The sequence below is a fragment of the Sparus aurata genome, chromosome 2 (assembly GCF_900880675.1).
Source record: "Sparus aurata chromosome 2, fSpaAur1.1, whole genome shotgun sequence".
NCBI lineage: Eukaryota > Metazoa > Chordata > Actinopteri > Spariformes > Sparidae > Sparus > Sparus aurata.
Window position 1 is genome coordinate 18,831,864 of NC_044188.1, and position 19,410 is coordinate 18,851,273.

At 40.4% G+C, this 19,410-nt stretch overlaps 1 protein-coding gene and 2 non-coding genes across 5 annotated transcripts in view; all 3 read right to left on the reverse strand.

Annotated features, from left to right (window-relative positions):
• fchsd2 (FCH and double SH3 domains 2) overlaps positions 1 to 18,847 on the reverse strand; it is a 77,739-nt gene extending 58,892 nt beyond the window's left edge. Inside the window, exons 1-2 of one of the 3 annotated variants that reach the window (XM_030393666.1) lie at positions 18,236 to 18,847; positions 13,755 to 13,852 (exon numbers count right to left, since the gene is read on the reverse strand). In XM_030393666.1, the coding sequence (XP_030249526.1) occupies positions 13,755 to 13,852; positions 18,236 to 18,256 (119 nt within the window). In that variant the 5' untranslated portion in view covers positions 18,257 to 18,847. The remainder of the gene's footprint in view (positions 1 to 13,754; positions 13,853 to 18,235) is intronic. The other 2 variants (XM_030393658.1, XM_030393671.1) reach the window with 2 other exon arrangements.
• On the reverse strand, positions 3,494 to 3,567 carry trnat-agu (transfer RNA threonine (anticodon AGU)). Its single transcript has one exon. It is a non-coding gene; the product is annotated as a tRNA-Thr (tRNA).
• Positions 4,088 to 4,161, reverse strand: trnat-agu (transfer RNA threonine (anticodon AGU)). The gene has a single exon. It is a non-coding gene; the product is annotated as a tRNA-Thr (tRNA).
• Positions 18,848 to 19,410: the final 563 nt, after the last annotated feature.

The window sequence follows — 19,410 nt, forward strand, 5'->3', positions numbered from 1 at the left end:
CTTGATGGGTGAGATTAGTCCAAAGTCTGATGAGCAAATTACATCAGGACAATCCAGTGCCATTTCTACACAGTCCTACTTTCCCCAAAAGCTCCGTAGGTACAAATGCACTGGACTGTGGAAAGGACACTGCTGGGATTCAACCCCGGGACCTTGTGTTTACTAGATAGACACTTTAACCAACTAAGCCACAGTGTTCTATATCAAAGAAAAAAAACATTTGCAATAGCCCTGCATTCCAATGGATAAAACTATTCAAATAATATTGACGTTATACATGAAAAGCAACTAATCCTTACGTTAAGAAGTTTGAAACAGCAAATATTTTGCATTCGTGCTTGATAAATGAAATTACTTCTTTTAAGTTCAGCATGCGATGCATGAAGATACTATCAAGTAGGAGCACATGAGCACTTATGATTGGAATCACACATATTTCCCTGTACCTCATCCAACATTGGAGATTTCTAATATAAATTTGATACAAAACTTGTGCTGACACAGAAAAGGCACTGCTGGAATTCAAACCCATAGGATCTACCTTTGGTTAGACAGGCTCTTTAACCAACTTAACTACAAACCACCTGTAGGACACTGAGGACACAAGTGTAATGGTTTGAATTTCCATCCACATAATATGTTGTCACAAATGTTATCAGTCCCCTTATTGTCTACATGAAAACATGGGGCACGTGTGACTGATGAAATTATTCTGGAGTAGACTCCAATCTCTAATGGAATCAGTGTGACAAGCCCTTGCACTGAAGGGAAAAAAATCCCCCCACTTCCACATGACAGTGGCAGAGGCAACTTAAAGCACTTAACCAAGTCGATTTATTTGCCTACCTTTAACCTGAAAGACCAAATGTCACTGTGCAGTTAGCACACACAAGGAACCAGATAACCAAATACCTTAATAATACCTTCAAGTAGATTCATTGGTTTAGTTATTTTCTAAGAATCATGTAAGTTTTTGCCTCCTCTTTGTGCTGTTCTCCAATGACCCCTACTTTTAAAAAACTAGCTGTAAATGGCTTTAAAGAGCTGCACAAAGACTCAATCTTTACAGACATCTAAAGGATAAAGACACACAAGCATGTTTTGGTACCTAATCTACAATTGATGAAAAGCCCTGGTATCACATTGATATTCTAAAGACTGTGCTGACTGTTAAAAAGGTGCTGTTGGGATTCGAATAATAAAAAATGAGTCAAACTCAGACTCAGTTTGAAAGCTGATCCTTTTATCATGTTTGAGATAAGTGTTTGTCTCATTCAGCAGCACTATGAAAAAAAATAAAAAATCATATATATATATATATATATATATATATATATATATATATATATATATATATATATATATATATATAATATCATCTAACATGAAAACAAAACTAGAACTTCAAATTGTATATCAAGTTAGGTATGGATATTGAGTGTAATGTAAGGGGTCGGTGTAACATCACTGTCAGCCTAAATTGAAACCTGAGTCTTTAATAATGTGTAAATATGTTGATTTTAAAAAGCTTTTATGAGCAGTAATATAGCTTTAGTTCCAACAGCTTTGAGTTCACAACACTTGACAGATCAAAGAACATCTTATTTTTGTATGTATGTATGCATTATGATACTGTATTTCCTGAGAGACATCTGGCAAGCAAGTATTAGACAGGCACTTTAAGAAACTAAGCCACAGCACTGCCTGAGTGCAAGCAATGACAAAACTCAAGTGTTCAAAGCCACCCCTGACCACTGGATTACCTTGCAAAATCTGTCACTGGTTCCCTTATTAAACTAACAAAGGTATGTGCATGTGTGACAATCAGAAGCAGTTAATTGTATGAGATGTTATTCACCATAAAGTGCAGTACATTATGGCTCAATCCTATATAGAAACCATCGAACATGACAGGCCCTTGCGTTAATACACTGAAGGGTACATTTGTACATTTTCCACAGCGACAATTACTACTAAACAACTATTTAGTTTATTTGCTATTACTGTGACCTTTCACAAGCCTTAAAGGTGTAGTATATGTAGCTTTGGGGTAGAAATATTAATAATAAGACAAACTAAATAAACAAACTCTGTTTGTTTTCATGACTGAATAAACTTATTAAAAAAACCTACCTTACAGGACAACACAGTTAAACAGACTTCAAACAGTGGTCTGTGGACCTTATTTTCCTGTGAATGTGAATTGTGAATTGTGAATTTCTTCTCCAAAACCACCAAAAAAGAGAACAAAAAAGAAATTAAGCAAGCATTACTGCTGAGTGCCAAAGGCTAAAGACAAGAGAAGCAATGTGAAGCAATACTTCTGAAGGTCTAAGTGTAACGAACAAAAAGCGTTGAGATCACAATTATTTGGCACGATTTTTTTCACAAAATGTTTATTGCACTGATGAACTTGAACAAAGCAAAAAAAAAAACATTGTAGTATGCAAAGCAATGGTTTTTTTGTTTTGTTGAAGTTCTATCATCGGATGAGAAATGATTTTTACAAAAGTATAAAAAAAAAAAAGTTTCCAAGATGAGAGGGCATCCTTTAATCCCTCATGTTGTACAGTGTTTATTGGGGCTGTATCCTTGGCTAGGTGATATGTGATAGCTGCTGTGGTCGGCTTTCTAAAACAGAGGCATAATATTCCTCCTTTTCCAAAAGCCATGTGACGTGTCGTGAAGCTCGAAGTTGGGCTGTGAACGGTTGACAACGAATCTGTCTTCAAAATAAGAGCTTTACATTGCACCCCATTGGAGTTTAGAACTTGGTTCTTAGCGGGGGGCTTTTAATTTGAAAGTAGCGACCGTTCCTAGCTTGCGCTACAACAACAAGCTAGAGATCCAGGAGACGCTAGCATCTCCCGGATCTCAGCGGCTGTCCAGTTGCCCGAGGTGGAAATAAGTGTACCCTCCGAGGCGGCAAATCGGCAGACCAAAACAGACCCTCAATTTGCCGCCCTCTGTCTAAAACCGCGGACCTAGCCGCCAAAAGGACGGGCAGATTGGCGGCTTGCTGCCCCGTCTAAAAACAGCTTCTCACTCTCACTCCTTCCAAACACTCAACTGCAGGCGGGCTTCCTCCACTGAATCAAGTGCTGCGTTTGAGGGCGCTTCAAAAAATCTGGGAGGAAAATAGGAGCATTTGTTTGTGATTCAGCTCGAGATATAAAATGTTTCAGAATCGCTATGTGTGGAAATGAGATCATGTGTCTTTGTGAATCGAGATCGCGATTTTTTAACAATTTTTCGTGCAGCCCTAGTTTAGAGTGAAACATGGAAAAAAAGAACAAAATTAATGCTTTTGTTTGTAATTTCGCTGTCAAATACTGCAGCATTCTCTTTTTAGCTTCATAGGATGAGGAATCTATATGCCTTTAGGATTGCTGTGGACAGAAGTTACTGTCTGTTTAATTATTCAGGTTGAGGACTTCAATGTCTGCTGTTGGCCAGATCCACTACCTCTACAGTACAGTGGGTCCTGGAGAAAAGGTACTGCTGGGATTTGAACCCAGGATCTCCTGTTTACTAGACAGGCGCTTTAACCAACTAAGCAACAGCACCTTGCGAAAACTTTTAAGACAGCATTGTCCTAATTGCTAACCCCATTGCAGGTGTTAAATATCTACAAATAAGATAGAAAAGAAACCATGTAATTGTCAAAGATGGCAGATAAAATGCATCCCAAATTACGCTGCCAGGCAGATAACATGTCGCTGCTCCAGTGCAACTACAGACATATTCAAATTAGGTAATAGGCATTTATTTGGCGCAAAATAGGTCCAACTGTCAAAGACTTTTCCTGTTTATTGTGTTTATTGAAATGACACTAAGTGTAATTCAGTCACAAAGACTATCATTATGTTACTCATTCAATATTATTCCAATGTCTTTTCAGTTGCTTCCCTCAGTGAGCTAATTAGGGTCATTGACTTTTTTGCTTCAATGTTTATCAGCCAATTTTATCTTGCTGTTCTCCTCACTTGGGTCAGCAGATAAGGTCAGCGCTATCTTGAAGTCAGAAATCAACCTCCATACAGTAATCATCATATCATAATCATACAGTTGTGTTAGACTACAGAAAAGGCACTGCTGGGATTCGAACCCAGGATCTCCTGTTTACTAGACAGGCGCTTTAACCAACTAAGCCACAGCGCCCATGTGCACCATGGCATGGTGCCAAGAAAAAAATCACACTGGTGTGCTCTACAGCTTTTTCTTGATAAACTTGATTCATTTCCAACAACAGGAATCTTCAGAATTTCATCTGTATGATAAAATATGCAAAAGTGTATAATATTAGAGCTGTGTGATATTACAATATATATCGTAGTGCGATATAAAAATGTCTACCGTATAACCCTCTGTTGTTTATATCGTAATTTTAACGTGTAGGCTACTTGATTAGCACTGTTGCTACACTAACGTTAACGTACGCTACGGTTGTAATTTAATACGCCGTCTAAAGCACAACTCAACGTCGGAATGACCGTTGGATATCAACATTTTGAGCTCAGTTTATTAAGCGAATGTAACTGCAGCAACGCTACTGCTTTGTGGTAGCATTTTTTCGTCACCCGCAAGGACTCGTTTCCGGCACCGGTCGCTCGGGAGTAAACAGAGGCAAAGCAGCATGGCGGAGACGGAGGAGAGCGTAATGGAAGACAAAATAACGTTACTAGTAACGTTACATCAGACGCAGATACAGAAGCAGAACCCCAAGAAGATTTGTGCCGAAAAGGGGGAACCGGAATTCCATCGTTTGGCTTTGGTTTGGGTTTAAAAAGTCAGACACCGACCAGACAACGGTAAACTGCAAAACATGCCGTCAACAAGTTGTTACTAGCGACTCGAACACATCTAATCTTTTCTACCACTTAAAGACACGCCGGGATATATTTCGTTATCGGGATATAAAATTAGCTATATCATGATATAAAATTTTGTCCATATCGCACAGCACTATATAGTATTATATTCAATATGATCAGTTTCTTTCATGCCTACACTCATACAGGTTTAACTTTCCAGTCCCTGTTACTATCACCAAAACACACACATGCAGTAAAAAATGCAAATATGAATGCTGTCTTTCGTTTGACACATTCTGCTTTGGCTTCCTCTTCAGTATTGTGTACTAGTAAAAGTCTCTGGAACAAGTCAAAGCCAGTGCGCGCGCACACAAGCACACGCACACACACACACAAAAACGCATCCTCACTGGGATCTTTGGACATGTCTAGGCTTTTCATGCTCCCATGGTTACACTGCAGCAGAGACCTCATATGTGGGCGTGGTCACCCAATTAGCAGCTAGAAATATCTCACACCCACTGTGCATGTGTTATTTGCAGAGTGAAAATAAACAGAACTGACCTTTCACCCCACATTTTGAACTGTTATTTCGCTTCAACAAGAAAATCCTGTTAGACTAGTAAAGATGTGCCCCTTGAGCCTGTCACTGTTGCATTTATGATTTAGCACATTTAGTGCAGTTCCTCCCTATTTTTCGCCTCGACCTGTTCATCAGGGTCATTTGCAACTTTTCATCAGGCATGTTCTCAATAAGAAGTGGCTACATGAGCGAGAGTGCTGTGACAAACAACGTTTTGTGCATGCGCAGTCCTGAGTCTTCCTGCTCCCCCTTTTGAATGACAAATGCAGACTATTGCCACCTGGTAGTAAGGAGAGTTATGTGCCCTCATGCAGCTGCAGGACATACGAGTGAGTCTGGAGCTTTTGGCGGACACACAAGCGACGTGTGGAGATGTGACAGTCAGCCTTTGTCGCTGCTCATTCTTTGATGTCAGTTTAGTGCATCTGGGCCCTTACCCATGCTTTACTCGCTCCCTCCATTTGTTCTGCCCACAGTCAATTGTGGTTCTCCTTAAAACCTCTTCCTCCACCTCCGCATTTGTGTCTCTCTCATTCCCAGTCTTATCCCATCCTCCTCTGCACTCCATTACTCCTCCTTTCCCCTCTCTCTCTCTCTCTCTCTCTCTCTCTCTTTCTCTCTCTCTCTCTATTTAACCCCTCTGCTCTGCTCAGCCAGCGCATGAGTCCAAAAGCAGTGTCAGCATCAGCAGGCGAAAGAAAATGCCCAGATGAGTGTGTGTCTGACAGGAAATACTTAAGTGCTCATGGAGTGGACACTAAGTGTATGTACTGTATGTGTGTGCAAAGGCAGAGAGAGGGACTGATCAAACGTGGGAAAACAGCTGAGATCAATGGTTTACAGGACGCAGGCTGAGCTCAGTGACAACAGGATAAGCAACATGAGTCACAGACAGAGACAGAGGCAAAGGAGGGTGGTCATGTTTTCATACTGCGTGATCACCACAAGACATAATAGAAGATGATTCGCTGCAGTTTTTCCACTCCAAGCCTAAGCAGGCATTTGGACAAAAACACTTGGTATTTCCTTTTAACTGAGAATACAATACAATTAGTAAGTGGATAGCTGCAATTCAGTATGTTCCCTCTACTAAAAGTCAATTCTTTAAGGGGCTGTGTGTTGGCTTTAGAGGCATTAGCTTTTTTATACAAAACCATCATAACATTTCCCTTCTATTTTAAAGCCAGAGAAGGTGCTGCAAAACCGCTGCTGGATGATTAGTAAAATCTCTAATGGTGTGGAGGTCAAGCAAACTAAAAACAACAGGATCATCGCTAGATTCTCTCTCTGACTGTTCAATTTTTGACAAACTACTAAAGACTCTTCAAAGTCGTAAAAATCAGTTTGAATCAGGTAATTTGTAAGGAAAGACATCAAATGTATTTCAAACACCTTGTGCTGTAACCAACACTGTGGCAGGGGATTAAAGGCGATCTCCACCAATTTTACACATTAAAGTGTGTTTACAGGTCTTTGGGAGGACTACTTCATATGTGAAAAAAGTAATAAAAAGCCTTTTGTGTCTCCAGAGGAAGCTGCTTACAAATTGATGAATTGCTTCCAGTGATGTCACTTAGCATCTAAGTGATATTGTAAGTAATGTCGGCAGCAGGTTTTTAAAGGGAGTCCACTGGTCTAGCACTGCACTCCTGTAACACTTTTGGACTCATCATGGACAGTGAAAAAAATGATCACAACATATACAGCAGAACCAGAGATCACCTTTTTTATCCCATGCATCCTTCTCCCAAGATTACCTACAATGCACCTTAGCCACCTAGTGACATCACTGGAGTGCAGGCTTAATATCATAGCAAACCATTGTTCAGATCAGTTGTGGTTACTGAAAGATGGTGGATGTCACTTTGTCACAGTTCAGGATAAGAACACTTGAATCTGTCACTGAATAAAGCCTCTACACTGACGGACTGCTTGGTGCTCTGCCACGGCTAATTAATCAGAGGAAATTGTATCAGTTGCCATTGCTCTGACAGGGACTGAAGCTAATTGAGCATATATATTTCTATTATACAAATCCTGATATGTTATTGATGTTATTCCCCTTGACAAAATATGGGCAGTATTGGAAAATACTTTTAGTATATTGCAGTTACATACATATTACATATACATGTTTAAATATTTTTCCCTCCTATTAATAATTAAAGGTTAAGCAGCTCATGAATCATCTTTGCATCATTTTGAGGCAAAAGAACCCTGACATCATCTCTTGGGTTTAGTATTACCCGGGGTCCTCCTGTGATTTTGAATAACTGCAGAGGTTGTCTGTGGTATCGTTTACCCCCAATTATATTAGGAGGGTGTGAATCAGCCTTGCATTAATTTGGGTCTTTTTTCACAATGAGTCCTTGATTGTCTGTTCCTCCGCTTCCTAAATTATGGAGGCTGCAGTGAAACCCATTAATGAGGACTCTGATAGCATTTTGGGTTATAAGCTGGGGAGGCTCATCTAGCTACTCAGCATGGAGACCCATTAGGTTTTAATGATATCTGCAGATAATTCCCAGGATTTGGTCAATAAATTTGAGCGAGGCACAGATTTCATTTATCCCATGCAAATGTGCTACACAAAACACAGACGTGGGGGGTAAACTCCTAAATCACATCAGGGCCCCAATAGTAGTCCAGTCCAGCTCAGACATCAGCTACAAACACTAGCACTTTCTTTCAGGGCGGGACGATTTAGCTGAAAAATGTATCGTGGTAACATTTCACTTCAGCTGGCATTGAACATTTTTTATCACCTAGTTTAAAAAAAAAAAAGTTTAATTTAATTACTTTGTTTTAAATCTAACCACCTTACTTAACCTTTCATTTTTCTTTTACAATCGACTTTGAAAATAATCATATTAGTACCACTAATACAACCCAAGAAACTGTCCGTGGATTAATTTTTTGGATAATGTTACTCACCAACAGCTGACAGTGAGCAGTGATTAAAATTTTGCTGCCAAGTCCGGTTATCAAACTGGCAATAGACAACTTTTCTGCTTTAACATATCATTCTGAAGTAAATACTGACTGAACAGTGTAACGGCTGTAGAAAAATTACACCATCCACACACAGACTGGTTGCCTATAAACGTTGGCACAGAGGAAGCTAATCCGCCATTCCACAACCGAAACAGGAAGAGGTCGCTATCCCCAGGTTACTGTGGAACAACTGGAATAACTGTGGAAATGTTACACTGCAAAATAGAGAAACATGCTGATGGAAGAGGCAAAGAGGCAAAGAGCTTGGCACAGACAGTCAAACTTGTCCTTTAAATAGCAATACTTTTAAAAAGCAATACCACAGGAAAAAGATAGGAGGGAGGATTTGAAAAAACTTCCACTTTCAATGAAATGGCTGTCAATATAGTTTTGCCCCAAAATAAAAAAACAGCCATGCAGTCAATACTTTGTTTAGCACTGTCTCTGAAAAAAAAACTGTCCTTTTTTTATTGACAATTTCCTCACCGCCTGCACTCATATTTCACTACTCAGTGTTTCTGTTTTCGTTGTGTCACATGTCACTGGTGCAACCAAACAATACACCTTTTCAGTGATTAGCCGTTTGTGTTTCACTCATAGCACTATCCATTTTCAAGGCATATACAGGCTGTTTATAAACTGGGGAGTTTGTTGTTGTTGTTTTTTTTTTTAAATTGGGGTTTGAATTAAACGCATTTAAGTGAAACTATCGAACAGTTGTCTGCTGCTGGTACATATCATTATCCTTTTATCGCCAGGTCCACTTTCATCCTCTGTTTTATCACTACTGTTGTCTCCACAAGTAATGATGCTCTTTCTAGATTTTGAAGCAATCTGTCCATACTGTGGTATATATGGAAATCCTATATTTCACATCACCACAAGTTCTTCGCTACAAATACAGTCTTCATAGAGGGTATTATAGTTGTAACCCGCACCATATCTTGCTTGTCATAACAGCAGATTTTGAACGCAGTGCTGCCTTTGACAAAAGGCCATTATTGTGGCACTATGCATACTGCATAGGCCTTTTGCAATTCCATTTCTTTCACTCATCCACATCTAGATAAAACCAAAACAACGCAACTGCAATACTGAAAACGCGTTACAGCTTCATGATTAAGGTAAAATTGTGCTCTTATTCAGCAAAGGGAAGGGTGGGTGTATGAAAGCTAACTCAATGTTACCAAATGTGTATGAGGTGAATAATTTGTATGTGGCCTGCTTATTTTTAAGGTTTGCACTGGTTGATGCATGTGTGCATGTGTGTGTAGCTAGCTGTTGAGGCAGACATAAGGGTATGGGGGATTTAGCTGGATTGAGGACACCAAATTGACTCCCTGAGTCCACCAACTCGTCGTAGTTTTCTCCTCTCTCTCCCTCTCTCTCTCTCTCTCTCTCTCTCTCTTTCTCTTATCCTCTCTCCTAAGACTAGTCCAGCTAAAATGCTGTCTCAGAGGATTAAAAACACTGCCCTTTCTCTTTCTTTCTTTCTTTCTGTCTGCCTCCCCTTTCTTTCTTTCTTTGTTTCTTTATCTTTTCCCTTTTACCTTTTATAATTGGTAAACACATAGGTTGACTGCACTTTTAGATGGCAACTTGTGCACGTGCGTGTGTGTCTGAGTGTGTGTGCTGATTAAAGCCAGCCTGTGGATTAATTAGGGTAAATAACCTCAGAGCAGATTGTGGGGTTTAAGAGTTAAAATCTACTGTAGGCTTTGAGCAGGAAAATGTGTGTCTGCCGTCTATGTATGTGTTTAATTTTGACCACACTTTCCCTTTCCTGTATTATTCAGTGATATTAAAGGTGATTTATGAAGGTTTTTTAAGTTGGCATGACATTAGCACCTTAGCAAAAGTCTAGCCAAGGAATCTACATAGTCTACAAATCTACTGGCTAACTTCCTACTGAAGTCGAACTGTTTTCAGGCGTCCCTGCAGTTAGAAAGTCTGCATTCTGACCCTGGATGGGGACAGGTCAATAATTGCTTCTTCCTGTGGAAATCCCTGCTGCATGATTATTATTAGTGTGTAGCCAGCCAGGGACACATTTGTTACAAGAGCAAGAGTTGAACATATCAATAAAGTATTGGCTTAGTTTAATATGGGGGGCTGCAACCAGCAATTACTTTCAGAATCAATAAAAACTCAAAAGTCAAAAGCTGAGGGACACATCTACTGCACTGACAAAAGACTACGCTTTTACCATGAGCTTTAACTAAATCATGTCTGTTCAAAGCTGCATAAGACACAGACAAAAATAATAATACGTGCCCATTTTCTTCCTTTTTTCTTCTGATATGGGCTACATGCAAACTACCACAGATCAGTCATTTCAGTGGAATTGGTGAAGACAGTTGGCAGTTTGTCCAGCTGCTGCCTTTTTGCACCTCAGGTACTGCTCTGCTGAAGGACAGCTGGTTCTGACAACAGCAACAGTGGTCAAAGTCAGTGTGTACTGAACAGCTATCTTGTTTCTGATGTAATTTCAGATAACCCTACTCCTTTTGATCTGACCTGAACCCAAGCTTACTTGGGCTGCACTAAATATCTGTACATGCTTTTGTACAACTGAAGCTTCTACTGAGGTTTTCTATTCTAATGAAGCTTTATATGTCTGTCATCATATTTTTTGATGTTACGACCTGAATAATATGGCAATAGACAACCAGGGGTCTGTTTAAATATCCATCATATTAAGTAATTTAGACCCTTTCTTTTATCAAATCAGCTTTATTTAGTAAATACAACGGCACCAAACTGTTAATTTCTTCAACTCTTTCTACAGTCATCGAAAGTGGTGACATCTTGATGGAGCACTGAGTGCCAAGCAAAGGCAGATACATAAGAAGGTTTTGTAATCTGTGGCAAGTGGAGGAGCATACAGTCTTTTGACTAGAGTGAAAATGTCATTTTCGAAAAGGCTTAAAGCCAACAAATATAGGTTGAAGCAGAATATTTTGTGAGATAAAAACATGCCGTGAACTTTGGATATTATTACATCTATCTTTTTTCAGTAAATGTCTTTGACTTTTGGACTTTACAATGCTACTGGGAATGTCTGGATCACAAGCATAAGAAACAATCCTTAACAGCCACCACTTGAATCTACAAATAGTAGAAATACTAGGGGTGGTGAGAAAAATCGATAATCGATTGATCGCGATTATAATATTGACGATTATGAATCGATTATTAAATTTCCAAAGATCGATTTAAAAAAAAAACATTTTATTTATTTATTTTTTTTTTTTAAATTGTAATACAAACTGGAGTCCTCCTCTTACTGGCTTCCGCTACATGGTCCACAGTCTGGAGCCAAGATATCTTATTCCATCCCGGAGCTTTTTCACACTTAAATCGATTCCAAATCTTTACAAGGAGACAAAACTTTCCATGCAAGAGTCCCTCAACTCTGCTCACAGGGTAGCAATAACCTGCGATGCCTGGACATCCAGAGCTACAGTCTCATACGTGACCGTTACAGCTCATTATGTCACCAGTTAATGCAAGCTAATGTCCTACGTACTTCAGACGAGAGCTATGGATGATAGCCACACAAGCGCAAATATGTGTGAGTTTCTCAAAGCAATGGCAGACGGGTGGGGAATAGAGAAACATGACCTGGTTCTCGTCACCAACAATGCTTCTAACATGAGTCCGGCTGCTGAACTTGGCAACTTTCTTTTAACAGTGAAAGACTACATTTAAAAAAAAGTAAAAAATAATAATTTGGATATTACAGTTACACTATACAATATTGAAGGTGCTGTGAGGTGTAGCTTAAAAGAGAAGTAAAATAATTCAGCAGCTGACTGATGTTAAATGGAAGATCAATAATCGTTAATAATTGAAAATCGAATCGATAATCGTTAACAATCAAAAATCGATTTGTAATCGAATCGAGACTTCAATAATCGGAATCGAATGGAATCGGGAAATTGGGCTGATTAACCACCCCTAATAAATACTAATAATGTTGCTGCAGTTGAGCCCAATCATAATCTCCAACTGTGCTGAAATACAGGATTTTAACAGAGTGACTAGACATTAAAAAAAGCTAAATAACATTTGAATCTTGATTTAGAATACAACTGCCAATATTATGAATGAAACTTAAAAGTTCCCAACTATGTGGTATAGCCCAAAGACTTACACAAATATCAATCATCTACAATGAGATCAGACGAGAGCCACATAGCAAACTGAGACACTTAGGGGACCTCAGTGTCTTGCTCAAGGGCACATTGACTAAGCAGGTGCTTGTTGCTGCAGGGGGCTTGAGTCCAGGCCTCTCAATAAAAAGGCAGTCTCCCTGCACCAACCTGCTGCTCCTGATTTTACCACCACGAGAATGTGTCATAAGGAATAATTACAAAACATTTAAGGCTACAGGGACATACTGAGAAAACACTGCAGGAAGCATCTTTCAACCATGAGGATGACAAAGCCAATTTTGAAGATCTTTACCCAGTGGCATGTAGCTCCATCCCTCACTGACTGAAGGAACTAACACATTGTGGTTGCATATGCTAAACTGGCTCCCCCTCTCTCCCACAAGTGAGACCGGGGCCTTGTTCGCTCTCCAAAACCCAGCAGCAACAAGGCAATCTGTTCTCAAACAGCTGGAGCTGCCCCCAGGAGTGAGGGGAGAAGAACGCGAGAGAGGAACAAGAGGGAGAAAAGAGGTGGAGAAAGTGTGAAAATGAGAAAGAGAGAGGAAGACAGGGATGGAGGCAGAGAAGACAGCATTAGAGAGTTTGCTGTCATAAATAATCAATGCTTAGTCAACACAGAAAATGAGAGCATGTGAGGGAACCAGGGTTTCCTCCCTTTGCCAAATCTGAAAGGGAAAACTGCCAGACTCACACACGTCATGAGTAAACAGAACTGAGCCAAAATGAGAAAGAGAGATATGAAGACGCAGAAAAACATTGTCAAAGCAAAAGAGACGGGGGAGAAAAAAAAAGGGAACCAAGGGAGAGGGAGAAAAGATGACAGAGAGAGATACTGCGTGAAATTTGGGAAAGAAGAAAGAGAGAAAGAAAGAAACTGAGGCGGAGAGCAGGAAGAGGGCAGCAGGAAATTCCTTCGTCATTTTCCCGACCCTTTGTCCTCCAAAAACTGGAATATGACAATACTCCTCCTCCTCCTCTTTTTCTTTCCCATGCCACTCCTCCCTCACTCACTTTCCTTCCTTCTTTTCGTGCATGGCAGTATCCCATATGTGCATGGCGTGCACATCACAGCCAGCAATGATGACTAGATTTAAAATCATCTGGCAGCTGGCGAGCCTATTGCTCAGTTATTTCACCGTGGATGAGAACTGTTAGCGCAGGCATGTGATGCAGATGTGTACGTACCTCATGTCTTCCAGCAGGTCACATTCAGTCTGGTGTTTAAAGTGCAGTCTTGTCATCTGCTCTGTGTGTGTGTTTTTCAGCTCCTGTGTCACTTTGACCTGAAGGAAACAAAAAGACGCTTCAAGTAAAGGATTTGGCATTTATTCATGCTGCTGGGTGTCGGTTCATATTCACACACTGAAAAATAAACTCTACAGCTAATCATTGATCCTTCTGGATGAATATGTCAACAACAATGAGATATAAGATTTTGGTTATCATGAGCCACCAAAGTGCCATGAACTACTTTTAAAGGAAATAAAAGTTTCCAAGACTCACAAAGATTAATCCACTGACATATGATAAAGTGACTACTGTATTTTCTTTGACAATATTTCTATCATTGGGAATGTCAGTATCTGTAAAGTTATAGCTGATAAATAGAGCAGATAATAACAATCCAAATTCCTTTCAATGACAAGAACCAGTGCAACATCAGCTATGGACTACATCATCATCTGTCTTTTGGGCTTTCATCGTCTAAAGTGTGCATAAACTACATGTTGTGAACTTTTAAAATACAAAAAGGTGAATAAACCTGCCCTGAAGTCATATACACATTTATCAATAATGTTTTTTTCCCCTCATTGATCATATCACCCAGACAGCAGTTTTACAGTAAATGTTGCATGACATCACCAAAAGTCACACACCAATGTGACAAACAGTACTATTATTCTGTTGTACTGTAAATAATGGTTATTTTCAAATTAAATGCTTCTACGAAGCCAAAAACTGCCCTTGGATTCTAACATATTTTGAAATGTCAGCCAAAAAGTCAAATATATTTGATTTAAAATGATTTTGCAACACAGAAAGTAAGTAAATCCTTACTTTTGAGGAGATAAAAATCGCAAATATTTGACATGTCATTTTAGTATTCTTAAGTGCACTGAATGAACTGAGCAAAACATCAGGGACATTCACTCTTTTCATCGAATGCAATGAGGAGGTGAATGTAGGTAAAAGCCATTGCTCTGCTGAGATTTCTTTCATTGAATCCCCGTCATGTTGTCACAAAGGAGCTGATGGAGATAAAGACAGAAAAGTCACAGAAAGATTTTTTAGCTCTGACATGCAAACTTTGACATTTTGGGTTATATCTCAAGTTCTGGATGTATTTTAAATGAAGAATTTGGCTCCTGAGTCACTGTGGTCTACACACACAGCCACACACACACACATAATTTAACCCCCATCAATCAATCTATCTGCCAAACACTTGTCAGTGTGCTCAGCCGTAGAGTCACCTGAAGATCACACACACACACACACACACACACACACACACACACACACACTCCCATCAGTCATCCATCAATGTAACAATCAGTGTCGGAGTTTTGTCAGACTTTCGAGAGGCTGGAGGCAACTTGCTGCACTTAGAGGTGACTGAAGACACTTTAACAGCCCATAGCAGCATTTAACCAGCTCCATGTGCATTAAGAAAAGATGCTGATCGTATCCCCTCCGACACAAATACATTTGGGTGGTCAGACCAAATGCTATGGCCTGCACTCAATCACACAGCTTTGTGCAAAAACAGACAGAGAGCTCACCCTTAAAATGCACACAAACAAGCACAAACACACGCGCACACTCCTGCCAACACATACAGAGTGACTGTGATGGTCTTTGTGTATTGTTGGGTGAATTCCATCAGCTATTCATCAGCGTAACAGTGGGCAAATTCATGACTGTTCTAGACAAAACAATCAACAACATAACACACACCACACGGGCACACATACCAAACACACACTGCAGAGCTCCTTTCTTTCATGTGCTGCCTCTTTGAAGATAAGGAGGGAGTGGTTCATTACATTATCAGGGGCAAAATTACTTCACTGCATTTCACCTTCTATCACTCAGCAGAAACCACAGGGAGAGATGGGGAGAAGGGCAAGAGCAAAGGGTGACAGAGAGAGAGGGAGGGGGACAATGTGAGAGGAAGAATGTGATGGGTGAGAAAGAAGCGAGAGAAGGGAAGATGGTGAGAGTGAGAAAGCGAGATGATCAGCGAGAAGAAGAAAGCGACAGGGGGAAAAGATGGATATGGGGATGTTAATTATGAGGCAAAGTAAAAGAGATATTCTGTAAAGTAAAGGTCATGGAAAAGGGCTTAGCTGCAGGAGCTTTAGCTGATGCAGCAGGTAGATCCATATTGCTGAGAAAGTGTCTCCTGTTGTGTATGGCTGCAACTAACGATTATTTCCATTAAAAGTCAATCTGCGGATTATTTTCAGAATTCATCGATTAATAGTTTAGCCTATAAAGTGTCAAAAATTGTGGAAAATGCTTATCACAATTTCCCAGAGCCCAAAGTGACGTCTTCTGTCCAACCAACAGCCTATAACCAGAAACTCTTCGTACACTATTATAAATAACAAAGAAAAGCAGCAAATGATACATTTAAGAAGCTGGACGCAGCATAAACAATGATTGAAATGACTGAGTGATTATCATCCTTTACCCAAATAATCGATTGATCGACTAATCATTGAAGTACTAGTATTACGTAACATCAATGCACATTTTTTTACAGCGGTTCTGATGGATCAGTCCCCACCTGTATGTATGGGGTCGGGCCTAAATTCTTTCAAGACAAATTAAAGCAGATTTGCCTCAATAACAAAAAATGTACAACGGTTGCTGCATGTCCTTTTTAACATGATGGCTCGCTTCTGATATGTTTGAACGTGTTGATTACTGTCTGGCCAGTAAAAATTACTGAGCAGCTGATCTGATGGTTGAACTTCCTGTTAAATGCCATTGGTTGTTTCACTACGGTCATCTTGTGCATTCATACATTTACTGAAAATTGAGAAATAAGTGGACTTGGTGAGTTAACATCTTGATAATATCAATAATTTGATATCTCTGAGCCAATACATCAGCACCACAATATATGTCCTAAAAAACAGATAGATAGATAGATAGATAGATAGATAGATAGATAGATAGATATTCTAAAATATTTTTTGGAACAATTTACTGCCTTTGTTCAACCTCATTAGTAGCCATCTTTAATTTAGTAGCACATGAAACTAATATATGAGAGTCAAATGAGCTCAGTCTGTAAGCAGATGTGCTGAGACACAGACAAAACACTTAAGGGGCTGCATGTCGCACTGGGAGAGAAATTATTAGTATCCAACAGCCAAATACTGATACACTGGCTGTGGTGCTGTGGGCTGACTGCACTGACTGTGCCAGCCACACTGGCAGGGGGTAACACATCAGTATATTGCAAATTCTGTCTCATCCGTGGTAGTATTCGCACTGCAAATTGAACAGGAAAGATACTGACAGCTGACAAATGGGATCTTCCAAAATGAATATATAGCCGTAATGGTGCACTTGATCGCACACACACAGCGGAGCAAGAGGGCTCTACAGCCTCAGCGATGAAAGGACCTGTTCAAGTGTGTGTGCATGTGTTTTTACAGACATGATATGACATGTTCGGGCTCGGCCTGTGTGTAGAAAAACCCAGAGCTTAAATGGCACTGGGGGAATATGTGGTAATTAAGAGAAAACTGTGCAGAGGTTCACAGGCGGCTAATTGGCTCCCATGCATCTATTTCAGGAGAACACACACAGTGAATAGAAAAGCAATGGGCAAGCAACTTCCAACACACGCACACACACACGCACACACACTAACACCCACTGGGTACCAAGGCTATAGGGGACTGTGGTCTTTTCTCAGCCCATACATAATCAATAAGTCAGTCTCAGACATGTCTCTGCCAGCATGTCTCCTCAGTGTGTGTGTGTGTTCAGCTCGCTCATGCTTTGATGAAATGATGTGACCCTGGACGGACTGAAGGTCTTTGAGACAAGGAAGCATCACAGCGTGGAGAAACGACAGCTTTTGTTGTGCTGTCTGGTCGACTGGTGTCACAATTTCAGGAGGGCTAACATAAGTTAGCAAAATAACACCGGTGCTACTCGACATTGACGTTGAATTGTTGACCGTGTTAATTACTGGAGCATCTTTAGCCACAAGTCTACGTGCAAACGCTATTGTACATTTCCAATTAAAGTTATTACTAAGAACAATAACGATATCATGTTATCCCTCTAGCCTTGTTCTACTGCTTCAGCTCTATAAAAAATGTCTCATGTTAGCGCACCTAGCGTTTTCTAGCTAGCGTTATTTGACGTCTGACGGCTCGCGCTATAAAGGCTGGACAGATGCATAATAATGTCACTAGGTTACAGACTAACCAAGCTAGCTAAACGCTGCTAATGTATGCTAGCAAAAGTCTTTTTCTGATTTCCCCCCTTCGGTTTTCTGAAGTGTGCAGCGTTTAGACGCCTTTGGTGTGGTTAGAACAACACAATAACCACAGCTAAGGTTACTTACACTGTTATCTGTCTGTCATTGTCTGCACAGCCCAGCTACCAACACATAACGGACTCTGGAAATCACTCACCTTCCTCGGCGGCGGCTGCATTTTGGGGTATTGACATGAATGGTATTTCCCTTGTGAGATGTATTGTAATTCCAGGAGGAAATCCAAATCAGTGTGGGACTAATATTTTTTGTCTCCTCAAACAAAAAAATCCTCCCCTCCAGACGACATCGGGAGGAAAGACGGGAGTTAAATTTGTACTCCGGCGGCCATGATTGATGATAAATGGCTGGTTTATACAGAGCAGAAACTGAAGCTACGAGGAGAGACTCAACACACTTGTGTTGGTTGCTGCTGCCACTACTAGAGGACTAGTGTGTGTACTGTACTGTGTTGGGAAGCAGCAGACAGGCGGAGAAGAGAAAAGCAGAGGGAAGGGATGGGGGGGGGGTATTAACGGGGATCCCCTTCACGAACCCGGCTCAATGGCTCCCCGGTGCGGCGGAGAGCGGGAGCGCACCCGGGTCTGTGGTGAAAAAACATCCTTTTTGTTCTGCCTGGCGTCGACAGAAACCTCGATGAACACTTGCGCAAAGGTGCTTCAAACCGAATAAGAGGACAAGAGGGATGTTTCCTACAAAATGGGAATATTTATTTACTGAGAATCGGGGGTTTTTTTTCGCGCACGCCCAAGGAGAAAAAGCCTGACACTGACAGGAGGCTGCCGCGTCCCGCAGACCTGCATAGCAACAAGAAACCGCAGTCGATCGAGGAAAAATCGATCGGGGACCAGGACAAAAAACAGTATTTAAAAAAAAAAGATAAAGATAAATGGGTGGATAAGCAAACAAAACACATCTTGGATTGTTAATGAAACGAATTCAGAAAAACTTATTTTTTAAAACGATCATCCTAAATCAGCTGAAATACCAGACCATGTGATATCAGACACTCGAAATTATTCATAGTAGACTATTGTGCTCTTTAAAAAAAAAATCAACGGGGTATCAGCGAGTAGACAGGATAAAATGGGGTCATCGGGTTCATTCAAAGTGGGTGCTGAGTGAACAATTAAAGGAATACATTACAAAGGGAGGGTGTCTGAAAAACCCTTGTAATGAGTTGGCACCAGCACCAGCTGGTTTGATAAAGGGCCTGTATGCGTTTGTGCAGCCTGGATTATGTAGGTTTGTGTGCGAGGTGTGGTCTCTCATAGTTTAAAATGAACCAGGACCTTACAGTATATAGGTAGTGGG